Here is a 14,810-nt window from a genome sequence, read left to right as displayed (position 1 = left end):
CCATATTTACTTCATAGATCACAGAGTGACTTTTTCCCCATGTAATGGTTCAACAGCCAACTATCTTTGTGAGTTAAATTTTAGACTATGATTTAGAGCTAGATGGTTAGGATCTTAAGATAGAGTGGGAAATGACCTTGTTCTCGTGGCAGGAAATGCAACCCTTACACAGAAGTCAAGCATTTGCAAACAGTAAATGGTCTGTAATTTAGCATTAGCCGCTGCCAAGGCACACTCTCTACTTAAACTGCTATCTTTGGGACCCGAGATACAGAGAAACACAGACTGATTGTTCTTGCTTTCTCAAGTCAAGAGCCAGGGCCTGAAATCTTTACAGTGTTCACAGCAGGGCAAAGTAAAACACTGCCAGAGCAGGATACCTCAATTCTGAATCTGGGCCTAGGGTCAGAACAGTAAGAACACCGCCCCTGGCGACACGTGGGAGGCCCAGGACTAGCACCCACCTTTCTGACCCTGTTTCACATTTACTAAAAACTCTTCATATCGTTTTTGCTTTTCTGGATCTTTTGCGAAAGGTTTGAAGTTGCTGGCTCTTACGGGGGCTGTGCCACCACTCAATGCCACGTGCCAAGAGCAGTGTCCGACGTCTGGAGAGGAGGGCTGGGGTCTGCTGCTAGAGGCATTCTGGGCCAGACTCCTGGCCTTGAGTTGAGCTGCTTTAAGGTCAGTTGTCTGCTTCATTTCTCTGAGTCTCTCTTTATCTTTTTCGGACAGAAATTCTAACACTGAAGTAGGTGCCCCTAAAAAAGAAACAATAATAGCAAGAGATGAAAAGCATAATAAGACATCTATACTCACATATCTCTCTACATACATTTTCAATATCACAAATTTATGTAACTGGAGGGGAGTATTTTACATTTAGTGTTTCATCTGTATTCATACTATCCCTGTGAACTACACAGTAATAAAATAATGACACACCTATTCTACAGTTGGCAGAAGTGGAGGTTAGTACTTGGATGTTTATAATGCCAGTGAGTGGTCCTAGAATGAGGAACCTGACATCCCAGACTCCGGACCTCCAGTCTGTGGCAACCACCATCTCCATGGTCCTGCCCAGCACAGGCCCTGGCTCAGAGCGCAGCTACCCATCAAACGCTCACGCGTGTCACAAATGCTCACTGAGCACTCACTGCCAGGCCTGGGGCTGGGAAAGTAACACAGATGAGGTCCTGCTCTCACTAGTGAGGGAGATGGACATTAAAGAAACCAAGAAGCAACACCAGAGGGCCACCACGAGAGGAGGACCGTGGGGAGAAACAAACAGGGCGACCTGTGTGAGAGGGCTGGCCATGGGGGCAGAGGGAGAGCTAACTAGCTTAAACAGTGGGCAGAGAAAGCCTGGAAAGGCCCTCTAAAAAGATAATATCTGAGGTAAGTTCTAAGTAAAAAGAAGGAGCCGGGAATTCCCTGGCGGTCCAGTGGTTAGGACTCCGCGCTTTCACTGCCGAGGGCCCAGATTCAATCCCTGGTCGGGGAACTAAGATCCCACAAGCCACACGGTGCGGCCAAAAAAAAAGAGCCAAAATGTGAGAGAAAAGAGAGGCAGAGGAAGTATGAAGGCCCCAAGGCGGCATCACGGTCGGCAGGTTCAGAGGGCAGGAGGGAGGGTCATGGGGCTGGACCACAGTGGGTGCAGGGAAAGTGGTGTAAGCTGTGGCCTGAAAGGTAGGCAGGGTGGGGTCCACAGGGCCCTGTGGGCAGTCTGGACTTTTCCTTAGTGTGAGCAGTACTGGAGCGCTTTAGCGGGGGCAGGTGGGGAGTGATACATCTGGCTGCTGTTAAAGGGAACAGGCTGCAGAGAAAAAGGAAGAGAACTAAGGAGACCAATGAAGGGCTGCTGCAATGATCCAGGTGAGAGAATATGGGGGCTGAGACCAGGGTGGAAGCAGCGGAAACGAAGAGAAGTGGATGGGGTCCCCTCGCATGCTGAGGGTAGAGCTGAGAGGACTTGCTGAGGGACTGGGTAGGGAGCGGGGAGCCAGGGAAAGAAAGGAGCTAAGAATTAGGGTTCCCGTATTCTGGGCCAGGCAGCGGGTCACTGGTGGTATCATTTACTGGGAAGGGGAAAGCTGAAGAAAGAGCGACTTTGGGGAAGGAAGCAGGCAACCAAGAGTACTCTTTTGGTCTGTTGTAGCTGAGGCACCTATTAGGCTCCCAAACGGCACGTCCAAGTCCACCTCTCATAGTGGGTCTCTCGGTTCCAGCCTACAAGGGGATTCTCCATGTCTATCCATCCTTTCAGACACATTCATTCCTTTAGGCTTTCAGGAAAAGAGCAACAGTACCCTTTTCCCCTGAGAAGAAAACAATACGTTCCCAGGCTGTGCAGAAAAAGTGAAGGTACACATGGCCCTAGTCTTTGCTTCATTCTTGGGACAATTATCAAAAGTCTGAAAACTGCTGCACTTAAGACTGGGTTTATAATTTTAATGATACAACTCAAACTGATGGTGGGAAAACAACAAGGATGTGTACACGGTTAACTACGCCGTTCACAATAAACAATGTTATTCCCACAGTTTGGGAATACAAAATTGTGTAAAAACTTTCAGTGGGAAAATGACTTTCCATTTTGATTTGGATAACTCAGATTATTATAAATGTAATGATTTTAATCTTCTCTGTGGCACGTACCTTGAATAGGCGGTTCTCCTAGCAACTCTCCCCGCTTGGAGGCATTCAGTTGGTGCCTACTATGTGTCCCTGGGTCATGTGTTGGCTTTCCAGCTGACTCTGATAATACCTGAAGTAAGTGGGAGTTCTCTGATGTTGCAGCCACCACAGGTCTGAAATAATGCACTGGCCGATAGTCTCTTGGCAATTCGGGTGGTGGATAAACCTTACAAAAACAAAACAAAACAAAACTCAGAACATACAGGCTGCAAGGGGATCATGTTTCATTTAACCAAGAAAACTCATTACCTCTGAGCGTGGTTAACCCCACCCTTTCCCAGGCTAGCACCTGGTGGGGAGGCAGCACTGGGAACAGCCTGCCCAGGTGCCCCGCCAACATCCGTCCTGGATCTGGAGGGTCACCAGAACCACACTGTTCTCGTGGCCAGACATTTTAAATATCACCCCGACCACTCTACTCAGAGATGCTAACACACATGCTTTATATGAGAACAATAACGATAACTATAGTTACTACTACTGGCCCACGTGCAAAACTGGCCCATTGTGAATCAGAAAATGTAGAAAAGTATGATTCACAGCTTAAATAAAAAGAATAACTTTAAATAAGTTACTTTTAAACTCAGAATTCTTGGGACTTCCCTGGTGGTCCAGTGGGTAAGACTCTGTGCTCCCAATGCAGGGGGCCCGGGTTCGATCCCTGGTTGGGGAACTAGATCTCACATGCATGCCGCAACTAAGACCCGGCACAGCCTTAATTAACTACTTAATTAATTAATTTTTAAAAATCACATTAGGTTTAAAGAAAACTTTTTTTTAATAAATAAATTCAGAATTCTTTTTCTGGTTATGTTTCAGTTCCAAATTGGAGTTTCAGGCCTTGTTTTTTGGTCCAAGGTATTTTTCATTCAAAAGCTGACTGAAGTGAAATTGAAATACATTTGGGAAATTCAGCTATCAATGATGGTAGAACAGATAAGCTAAAAGAAAGTATTAGATATTTTTAAATTATTGCTCTAAATGGTCTCCCTTGCTCTTGGTCTAACAAACACATATTTATGGACAGTCCTATTTAAGCTGTTTTCTAGATTTTTCAGCTACCTGGAATTCTGAGCTCTGTAACCAGTGAAGCACTGAACACTCTCTGGCTGTGGTTCTCAGCCCCAGACGCACACAGAGCTCACTCAAGAGGTTTAACAATGCTGACGCTTGCGTCCCATCCCACAGAAAAGTCGGCTGCAGTCGGAGTTTCCCAAGCTTCCCAGGTGGTTGTAAAGTGCAGCCTGGGGCGAGCACCTGGTCCAGTGAAAGTCATGAAGGAGTGCTATTATCATTGTTAGGAAACCTCATTTTTAACATCTTAGCCTGACCGCCTTCTCTGAAAAACGTAACTCCCAAGTCAGCCAGCAAACACTCTCGTGTTACCATGACACAAAAAAACCACAGGAGCAGGGCAGATAGGAGGGGTGTATACACATGACTCTTCTTAATATCCGCCATCGGATTCAAAGCATTTCAATCCCTCTGCTAAATCACTGCTCTGTTTTGCCTCTGGACCAAAGGCTGGGTTTTTAGCCACATATTAGGAAACCTGTCTCTCTGTGAAAGGCTCAGTGAACACAGCCCTGCTCTGAATCGTTCACACCCTACACCAGCGAGGAACCTCCAGTGCCCATATCTCCATTTACACACTCTGCCACGACAGTGGATTTGTCTGTCTGGCACCCTCGATGAGCAGGAGCTACTTGGGGGCCAAGACTTATTTAAACAGTTCTGTTTACCCTTGAGTCCTAAGCTGAATGAGTACTTAACCATTTTTATGCTCCCTTTTCATACATGTAAAAAACTCACATTCTCCTTTGACATAATATGCCATTTCTGGTAAATAAGAGTGGCTGACTGTGTGCCCAACACTGTCCTGAACATATTCTACTCTCTGTTGCAACACATTAACTATCACAACTAAACAGATCAAAGCTGCTGTAATAACGTATACGGTTTCTTAGGCTGTGCTGCTCTTGGCCTCCCTGCTTCTGGAGAACCACAGGCCAAGCCACAGAGGTACTTAACAAATGTTTGCTGAGTTAAAAATCAAAAAAGCCCATTAAAGTGTGGAACAATCTAAAACAAGGAGGCAAACGGCCAGGCACCTCTCCTGAGCTACCAGCACCCATGCTAACCTGTGAGCACGTGACTCTGTTGGGTGTTAAAGAGCCACGTGGCCAAAGCTGTAAAAAGGCTCACAGAAACAGAACTACCTGGAAAGGCATGGGGAGTTCTCCCCGGGACTCGACCCACACGTTCCCAGCTTGTCTCCCTTCCGCTCGGCGCAGGCAAGGAGCCCAGGGAGCCCTGCCCACAGCAGCTAATGTGCTCCACGGTGCCCAGGAGGAGCTGGGACCATGGGCTGTTAAGGCTCTTTGAAATTTTCTTGAAGTTACATTGCCCCTAGGATTAGATCAATTCCATTCTCCCACCAGCTTCTAATGTAATTCTTCCTTAACGGAAATAACCACTCACTTCAAGTTCGGATTTAAAAGATCAGCAGTTAGATGTTTTGAACACGATGCGGCTACTGACTGACATTTCCAATGCAGAATATGTTTCCCTGGACAATCACTAGTAACCAGACTGTTGCTTCCTGTCAGCAGAATTTATTTATCTTTTGAACTGTTAATACAGTAACTGATTACACAGCAGCAAATATTTTAAGTGCTAAATCAGTTTAAAAAAAAAGAAAAATCTTACTTTCTTAGAAGATAAAGGTTTAGAAGCCAAGGAAAATCCATCCAAAATTTTGCCAATGTAGCGAAGCTCTTTCTCCGATTCTACAAAATGATGTCATTTGATTAATTCCAGAGGCAGAGGAAATCAGAATAAGACAAAAGACCTCAGTTTTTTTATCTCTGAGAATATAAACATTACATGTCATAGTTGCAATCAGTAAAAGGGAGGAAAGAACGGCATGTAAAGCCCTCACACCTCTGTTGACTCAGTGACTGGCAGCCCAGACCACACCGCTGATTAGGCTGTCCAGGTAACAGTGGCACCTCAACATCGTTATTTAGAAAAAGTATGTAAGGTCCTATGCTAAGGGGCACCAAAGAATATACTCTGTAGAGTAAAAGATCTCAAGAAAAACCATCAAGAGAACAAGTATGGATAAACATAAAAATAACTTTGAAAGAGTCATTTCTAAAACTAGGTGAAGAACCATGGGGACATGACCTCCCAATTTCTTTAGCAACCATCCAAGTAAGACACAAAAGGCTATACAACCAGGTCAGCCTGTAATCTAACTGTGGGACCAATTAAAAGGTGCTTGTGTCTTTTTCCAACTGAAATTCTAACAAGAGATAAAGATCACTGATTCAGCATATGACTAATGCCCTCTAACTTGCAGCCAGGGATGATCTATTGGTTGTGGAGACAACCCCTTTGATTCTCAAGGATTTTCTGCACACAGAGGTTAGGTCGAAAATCCATATGCATGAACTGCATTTTCATGCTACATGACCACCAGCACTTACACAGCTGGGTGCTGAACCCTGAATCAGGCACGGCTGCCCGCGGGGCAGGTGGCACTGAGGTTTTCAGCCACTTATAATGCAGCACTGTCCTGTAACTACCCTCCCCACAATGTCATTCTTTGCACTTCAACTGACGTAGAACTTTTGGACCAGCTTCTGGAAGTCCCTAAAATTCTGTAGGGTAATATAGGATTAAATTACATTCTTCGAATTTTGTATTCTTTTAAAACCCAGCAATTTGGGACTTCCCTGGTGGCACAGTGGTTAAGAATCTGCCTGCCAATTCAGGGGACACGGGTTTGATCCCTGGTCTGGGAGGATCCCACATGCCGCGGAGCAACTAAGCCCGTGAGCCACAACTACTGAAGCCCGCGAGCTCTATGGCCCACAGGCCACAACTACTGAAGCCCTCACCCCTAGAGCCTGTGCTCCGCAACAAGAGAAGCCACTGCAATGGGAAGCCCACGCACTGCAATGAAGAGTAGCCCCCGCTTGCTGCAACTAGAGAAAGTCTGCAGGCAGCAACGAAGACCCAGAGCAGCCAAAAATAAATAAATAAATTTATTATTTTTAAAAAAACCAGCAAATTTCACCTTTATGAAGAAATAAACAAATGTCTACAAAGAGAGAGCCATGAGGATACTATAGCCCTACTTATCATGGAAAAAAAACAAGAACAATTTAAAAATCAGCCGTGGAGACTGGCTACGTATAGGTTCACTCTGAAAAACCGTAAGGTCAAAACTATAGATGTTGTGACCCTAAGGGTAGGAGAGGGAACTGTGGCAGAGAGGGCATGAGCAGAGGGTGGGGACCTCAGAGGGTGGCACCAACCCAGGCTTGATGGGGGAAGGGCTGGGATTAATCAGCCAGGGCAAAGGTGTTATACAAAGATTTGGCTAAGAAGGCAGATTTAAATAAGTATATTTATTATAGATTAGTAATTATTATAAATTAATACATTATATTAATATTAGTAATATAGTATGCGTTAGTATGTTGATATAGTTAGTGTAATAACTAACATGTTAATATAATCTATAATATTAATATAACATTAATTTAATATAATATTATATATCTTCTTTTAAGTTATAAAAATAATACATAGTCTTAGTAGAAAACTCTGAAAATATAGGTGAGCAAAAGGAAGAAAATAAAAGTAGCCTAGTTCCCACCCAGAGGTAACACCTACTCACATCTGGGTGCACACCCGCCCAGCACCTCGTGTAAAACCCTGGGTTCTTTTCGTGGCGACGGTGACAGAGGCCGCTCACACTTGCAGAGTGCTTGCTGTGTGCCAGGCACGTTCTAAGCCCTTTACGCACATTAAATTTCCGTGGGATAGGTAAGCCATTGCCGTGCCCATTGCCCAGGCAAGGACGCTGAGGCACAGAGAGGTGGAACAGCCTGCCTGAGGTCACAGCTGATAAATGGGGAGAGCCCGGATGGGAGCCCAGGGAATCTCTCTTCACAGTCTGTGCTCACAGCCATTAAGCAAACTGAAGACTGTTTCTCACCTGCTTTTTTCTCTAGAAATGTAAAACTGGCCCCATTTTGGGGAGTGATGCTTAGATTATTTAGATGTATTTTATAAGAGTTAGATCAAACTTGATCTGACTATAGCTAAAAACATCTAAATAGATTCTTTTATCTGAACTCTCACCTCCTTACTTTAAGTGGTTGTTACAGTAGGTGCCATTTATTCAGTCTTTGGGGCAGGTACTATGCCAAACCTGTGATGCCATTTAATCCTCACAATGACCCCCCGAGTGCATTTTATCCTCCCTTTACAAATGACGCCCAGAGAGGCTACAAGCCTTGCCCATGGTCATGCAGCTGGGCAGGAGAGAGCTGGGATTCGAATCTGGGTCTGATTGAGAGCTACGATTCAAATCCAGGGCTGACTGAATCAAAATCACGTGCCATTAATACCTACTGACTCCTTCCTATACCTTTTCTGGAAAGAAAAACTGAAATCCTACTTAGAACCATAGAATCTGAATCACTCTAAGACTCTGACTTGAAATTCTAGGTGTGTCCAGAGGTGTTCATCTCCTAGCTCAACAAGAGCCCCTTAGGAACCAGATAAGTTTAAGTGATGAGATGAGCTGGGCACCAATCTCCGTTTTGCTGCCGGCTCTCTGTGCACCTGCCACCTGGTCCCCATGCCTGGCCTCCTGACCCGCTGCCTCAGTTGGCCTCCTTTGGCTACCTGCCCAGTTCCTTGAGCTGGGAGTGCGTCCCTCTGACCCACTGTCAGCTCTGACCTTGCAACACGAGCAAGCACGTGTCCACACACTTGCTCCTTCCCTGATTCCAGGCCCCTTCCTCCTCCCCACTTGACTGTCTTGACAGTTGGCTTTGGCCTTGAACGGGTCTAAATCCCACTTCTGTCTTACTTCCCACAATGGGCCTCTCTTATCCCCACTTGTTCCTCACTCTGCATCTCTGACCAACAACTCCCTGCTCCTCGGAGGCTAATGTCCCAACACTTGGTCTACCATCAGTTGTGGGTCCATGGAATTACCTTTCTGATTTTTATATTGCCTGGGTGCTGTCCAGCCATAGAGTCCATCTCCAGGCTCCTCATCCTTCAAAATGGTATCATACTTGGATAGAGTTTCCGTGGCATAGATATCATCGTCTTCCTCTTCCAGGGCACCTACACCAAAAGCCTTCAAAAGCAAGATTTCACACTGAGCCATTATAGGCGTTAGCACACGCCTGCCTGCACTGAAGGATAAGGCTACTATAAGGATGTGACTGATCAGACCACATTAGCACTTCAAGATCACCAAGAGAGAAGCGAGTGGGAGCCCCAGATTAACACACGTATCCAAGTCTTTTGGAAAACAATGACCAGAAGTGATTGCCATGCCTCCAGCGCTGCAGCTATCCTCCAGACTCAGCAGCAGCCATGGGTCTGGGTCTTAGTGCAGGAAGAGGAGTGGAGAAGACACCCAAGCAGCACTGCAGGGGGAGAAATGGGGCCTCCAAAAGGAGAAAGGCAGAATGTTCATCTACTGAACAACATGGTCTGGTGCCAGCGCTGGTGACCAGGGTCTGAAGACCACCGCTACTCTAACGGCTGCTAGAAGAACTCCTAATCTTTGTGGGAAATGGCGAAGAACAAATACCACTTTTTGTTAAAAGGATTGGAAAAAAACATGTGAAGGAATGAAAAGGTACAAATGAAATGACGAAGTAGCCATCCTCTGAACTTATTTTAGGAAAGAGACTCTGAATCAATTTGAGAAGACAGGCAATCAGGAAAAGCTCTCCATCTCCTCAAAGGTAAAAAGCAAGTCTTTTTACCAAGGCCCCTTGGTAAAAGTGAAACTTACACCCAGGTTCCTGACTTAAGGCTTGCAGCACTAGGAAAGAGTTGGAGAGGTAGTACAACTTGGACCTGAACTTGGAGAGGCAGATTGTAATTCAACTATTAACTAAATCAAAGAGGTGAGTGTGGTTTTCTGCTCAGCCCCGCAGGGGTGTGGGAAAGCAGTCCTCACTCCTCACACACAAACTCCCCCGGGCACATTAGGTCACAGGGTCTCAGGAACACATATTCAAATTAGGACGGTGTGCTTTACATGTCTTCGGACAAGCTCCTAAGGACAATACCACCACTTTAAGGTCTTCATTTAGTCAATGAATAATGAGTGCTTACTATGGGGCTGATATAATACAGCAAGAATTCTCATTTGTCAATGGTTCCCTGTTTATAAAACAGAAACACTTTTACCTGGCCTGAAATTCCCAATTTTCTTCCTTTGTTCACTCCAACATCTCCAAGAAGATTGTTGGCGCCCTCGGGTCCACCACTAAAGAGATTAACGTGTTCTGCTGAAGTTCCAAACAGTGCTTGGTGGGGATCCAGGCCCTTGTAAGCCAGTCCATGTACATTATCTTTAGGTGTGAAATCCACAGGTGTGACATCTTTGGGTGCAAAGGTCACATTTTCTGGCAAGTAGTCATCATCTTCATCCTATTTTCAGTGTTTCAAAATGGAATGAAGGTGAGTCACTGCCTGGTGTAAAGCCTGTAAAATACTATTTTCAAATGCAGTGATTAATTCCAAACAGAACGATTATCATACTTTCGTTTCCACGATTACAAATGACTAAATCAAGTCCCTGAACAAACGATAACAAACAACTCCATTTTTTTAACCTTTTTTTAATTGAAGTATAGTTATTTACAATGTTGTGTTAATTTCAGGTGCACAGCAAAGTGACTGGTTTGTTTTTTTGTTTTTTGGGGTTTTTTTGCGGTACGCGGGCCTCTCACTGTTGTGGCCTCTCCCGTTGCAGAGCACAGGCTCCGGATGCACAGGCTCAGCGGCCATGGCGCACAGGCCCAGCTGCTCCGCGGCATGTGGGATCTTCCCAGACCGGGGCACGAACCCGTGTCCCCTGCATCGGCAGGCGGACTCTCAACCACTGCGCCACCAGGGAAGCCCAATTCAGTTTTATATATATATATATATACACATATATTCTTTTTCAGGTTATTTTCCATTATAGGTTATTTCAAGATATTGAATATAGTTCCCTGTGCTATACAGTAGGTCCTTGCTGTTTACCTATTTTTTATATGGTAGTATGTATATGTTAATCTCAAAGTCCCGATTTATCTCTCCCCCTTGGCACCCACTGCTATCCCCTTTGCTAACCATAAGTTTGTTTTCTAGTTTGTGAGCCTATTTCTGACAAACAACTCCATGTTAAGAATCTGAACAGACTTGGGACATCTATGGGGCTGGCATGTTGCTAAATACAGTATCTGACATAATGAGGGCCTTCTTAGGGTATGGGTATTTCCCTGTAATGTGATCTGACTGATTTCTAAAATTTTCCAAACCTAAATTTCACGCTCGTAAAGTAACAGGTGCTACTGGGCCAAACTGAAGGTCAGTCATCCCATACAATACCTCAGATCCTTCAGAGCCTCCAGGGGGTAATGCGCAGCCATAGATTTTTACTCCAGGATCTATAAAAGAGATTTCAAATGCATTAGTCAGAGGTGACTAAAATTACAGAAAGCTGATTCACTGACACTCTTCAGGGGTAGACGGCTGAGCCTGTAACAGACGCTACAGCTTTAGAGTCGGACACTGACCACTCGGGGATGGTTTTCCCCCAGCCCCTGCCCCACCTGCACGCTGGCAATGATGCACATGGTGAGGAACCACTAGTGCCCAGAACCACAGAGAACCCGAAGGAAAGTACTGCTACCTCCAAGCGTTCGCAGTCTGGCTGGGGAGACCAAGGGACAGGAGTAATAGGAAATAATCACGTTAAGCTATACCACAGTTTTGGCAAAAGTAGGCAACAGAACTTTCCTATGCTGCTGGTGGGAAGGTAAACTGGTACAATCCTTCCAGAAAGTTACTGTGCATTACACACAAAAAACCTTAAAATACGTGCACACCGCCTGACCCAGCAATCTTACTTCTAGAAACATGCAGTCATCAAAAAGTCTGCTGTAGAATTAATGACAATCAGTACACATACCAGGTTTCTGTCGGCGTGGTCTTCTCTTTACTCGAGGACCAATTCCTTGTCCTTCCTTCCAACCCATTTTTCTGAGCAATTCAAAACCAACAGATAACCTAGGATATCAAGGCGTTGAAAATGAACTTCTTTTTAAAACACTAACGAACAGTAGGAAATAAGCAGCTCACATACCTGTCATGCCTCAGCCCTTTCCCCCATCCCTATTAGAACTGCATGGCCCTGCTGTTCCCACCACAGCTGACTGGACCTGGGGAAGCTGATCAGATGCCCCCTCTCCCAGGCCTTTGGGATGGGCACATAGATGCCAAGCACGTGGCTTGGGAAACCATGATGGTCTGAGGCTGCCACAACAGGCCACATACCCAGGAGCAGAACAAGGAAGTATGCAGAAAGAGGGTAGAATGAGGGGAGAGCCCTTAAGGCCTGTGAGGCAGGGGGTGGGAGGGAAGTCACCCCAGTTCCTAATAGCTCTCCAGCTGCCATGGGCCCCACTAACACAGCTAGTGCCTGGAGCTCTAGGGCACTCCACGTGGTAACAGCGCAAGGTCCTTTTGGCAAACCCCCCTTTTGTACTCAAGCTAGGCTGAAAGGGCTTCTCCTACTTGCAACCAAACTATCCCTAAGTAAGATGATCACACATATGCAGGGCAGTGATGCCAAGATCAGAAAAGTCAGAATTAAATTATTCTTACCTTGCTGGTGTTATGAGGTCATCAAGCAAAGTGGCGCCAGGAATAGGAGCAGTAGCTGCTGCTAGCTGCCTGGCCTTTTCTCGTATTCGATCTTTGGTTTTAGAAGCAAAATCATCTGTGGTAACAATCGCTTTAGGTGCTATCCCAAATTCACTAAGATCCTTAAAAAAAAAAAAAATTCAAACAGAATTACTTACATTATTTGGAAAGTGATTAAACATGATATGTTACACAGCTTTATTACTTTAAAAAAAAAAAAGTTAAAACTACGGGGCTTCCCTGGTGGCACAGTGGTTGAGAGTCCGCCTGCCGATGCAGGGGACACGGGTTCGTGCCCCAGTCCGGGGAGATCCCACATGCCGCAGAGCGGCTGGGCCCGTGAGCCATGGCCGCTGAGCCTGCGTGTCCGGAGCCTGTGCTCCGCAATGGGAGAGGCCACAGCAGTGAGAGGCCCGCGTACCGCAAAAAAAAAAAAAGTTAAAACTACGAAATTGAGTGAGGGATCAGAGCAGCTGATTTACGCCCTGACTTTGGATAAGCTAAGGCCAGTGCCCGAGGACAGGGGCATGACAGTGGCCACTCAGTGAAGCCACAACAGGCACTGCCAAGCTAGGAAAACAGGAAGCAAGTGCTCCGCTCTTTGTTCTTCTTGGACAATACCTCACAGGTCAGTGTGAAGGCGGAGAAGGTCTTGGAGGCACAGTCAGCAAGCATTCGAAAGCACCTCTGTGCCAGGCTTAGAGTTAAGTACCATCCTCTGCCTGTCCAGCGGCCACAGCCCCTTCCGCTCTCCCCACGGAGCCCTGATGCTGTCCAGGCAGCGGCCTGGCTCTGCGCCACCACGCTCTTCAGGAGTGATGTCCCTGCGGGGGGATGTGTTGGGGCAGGGGAGAGTTAGGGAGTGGGGTTCACAGCTTGTCTAAGCCAGTCATTCTGATCCCATTTTCCTCACCAGGGACTGCTTTAAGAACGAGCTTGTAGAACAATTCACTGGAGCCGATGTGAGGGAAAATCCATCAAATGGCTTCTCTGCTCTCATGGAAAGATTCCAAGAAGAAAGTCCTTCTTCCCACTGGATAATGTCATCCCGGATGTGCCACCTGGAACTACTGTGGCCACCTTCCAACAGTGAGGTGAGGTCGTGGAAGGACAAGCTGATGTGCAGAAGATACGGGAGAGCCTGGGGCCTTGCTGACATCTGGACTTCTTGTTCCATGAGATATGTTTCCTCATAGATTCTGCTAGTCAAACAGGAAGGGGACCACCCCTTGCCACTTACCCGCAGCCTAAAACATGCTCACGTAAGTATTTTACTTAATCTTTATCACAAATGAACCCATGACTAGGTTTTAAGGTAAGAGAGGCTTAATTTTACCAGAAAATGTAGCCCAAGATGCAGGCCGGTAGCACCACTTTAGAAACCCCCCACCGTTTATCCCTAAGAAGCGGCAGTCATGGTCACTTTAATAAGGTGGCCAGATGCCTGCACAGGAGTCACTGTGACTTAGAGAATGAACTTATGATTACCAAGGGGGAAGGGGAGGGGGAAGGATAGACTGGGAGTTTGGGATTAACGTGTACACACTGCTATATTTAAAAGAGATAATCAACAAGGACCTACTGTATAGCACAGGGAACGCTACCTAATATTCTGTAGTAACCTAAATAGGAAAAGAACTTGAAAAAGAATAGATACACATACATGTATAACTGAATCACTTTGTTGTACACCTGAAACTAACACAACACAACATTGTTAATCAACTATACTCCAATATAAAATTTTTTTAAAGTTTTAATTATGCTGGAATATTTTTTTTAAAAAAGAGTCACCATGGAAGGCTGTGGACTCAGCTTGACAGACACTGCACTTTTGGGGCAGTTGGGGCTTTTTCAAGTAAATTTGCCTGTATATGACCTTCCCCTTACACTCTTTTTTTTTTTGGCTGTGTTGGGTCTTTGTTGCTGCGCACAGGCTTTCTCTAGTTGCAGTGAGCAGGGGCTACTCTTCATTGTAGTGTGCGGACTCCTCATTGCAGTGGCTTCTCTTGTTGCAGAGCACGGGCTCTAGGCGCACGGGCTTCAGTAGTTGTGGCACATGGGCTCAGCAGTTGTGACTCACGGGCTCTAGAGCGCAGGCTCAGTAGTGGTGGCACACAGGCTTAGTTGCTCCGCAGCATGTGGGATCTTCCTGGACCAGGGCTCGAACCTGTGTCCCCTGCATTGGCAGGAGGATTCTTAACCACTGCGCCACCAGGGAAGTCCCCCCTTACACTCTTGACTTTAGAAACTGGCACCAGCCAGTTAAGGCACTATGCCAATGAACACGAATCCATTGATGTACAGGGCACTATGGAGTCCAAATACCAAAATGATAGTCTTACAAACAAAGAGGAAATCGTACA

At 45.9% G+C, this 14,810-nt stretch overlaps 1 protein-coding gene across 1 annotated transcript in view; it reads right to left on the bottom strand.

The window, feature by feature from the left end:
• Positions 1-14,810, bottom strand: part of GPATCH1 (G-patch domain containing 1) — a 45,565-nt gene that overhangs the window by 22,642 nt on the left and 8,113 nt on the right. The window contains exons 4-11 of the mRNA XM_081215263.1: positions 12,406-12,566; positions 11,711-11,808; positions 11,128-11,186; positions 9,940-10,182; positions 8,722-8,869; positions 5,410-5,489; positions 2,662-2,866; positions 465-761 (exon numbers count right to left, since the gene is read on the bottom strand). Coding sequence (XP_081071389.1) covers positions 465-761; positions 2,662-2,866; positions 5,410-5,489; positions 8,722-8,869; positions 9,940-10,182; positions 11,128-11,186; positions 11,711-11,808; positions 12,406-12,566 — 1,291 coding nt within the window. The remainder of the gene's footprint in view (positions 1-464; positions 762-2,661; positions 2,867-5,409; positions 5,490-8,721; positions 8,870-9,939; positions 10,183-11,127; positions 11,187-11,710; positions 11,809-12,405; positions 12,567-14,810) is intronic.

The sequence above is a fragment of the Mesoplodon bidens genome (assembly GCF_964165515.1).
Source record: "Mesoplodon bidens genome assembly, chromosome: 18".
Lineage (NCBI taxonomy): Eukaryota > Metazoa > Chordata > Mammalia > Artiodactyla > Ziphiidae > Mesoplodon > Mesoplodon bidens.
This window is presented reverse-complemented; position numbering and strand designations above follow the sequence as displayed.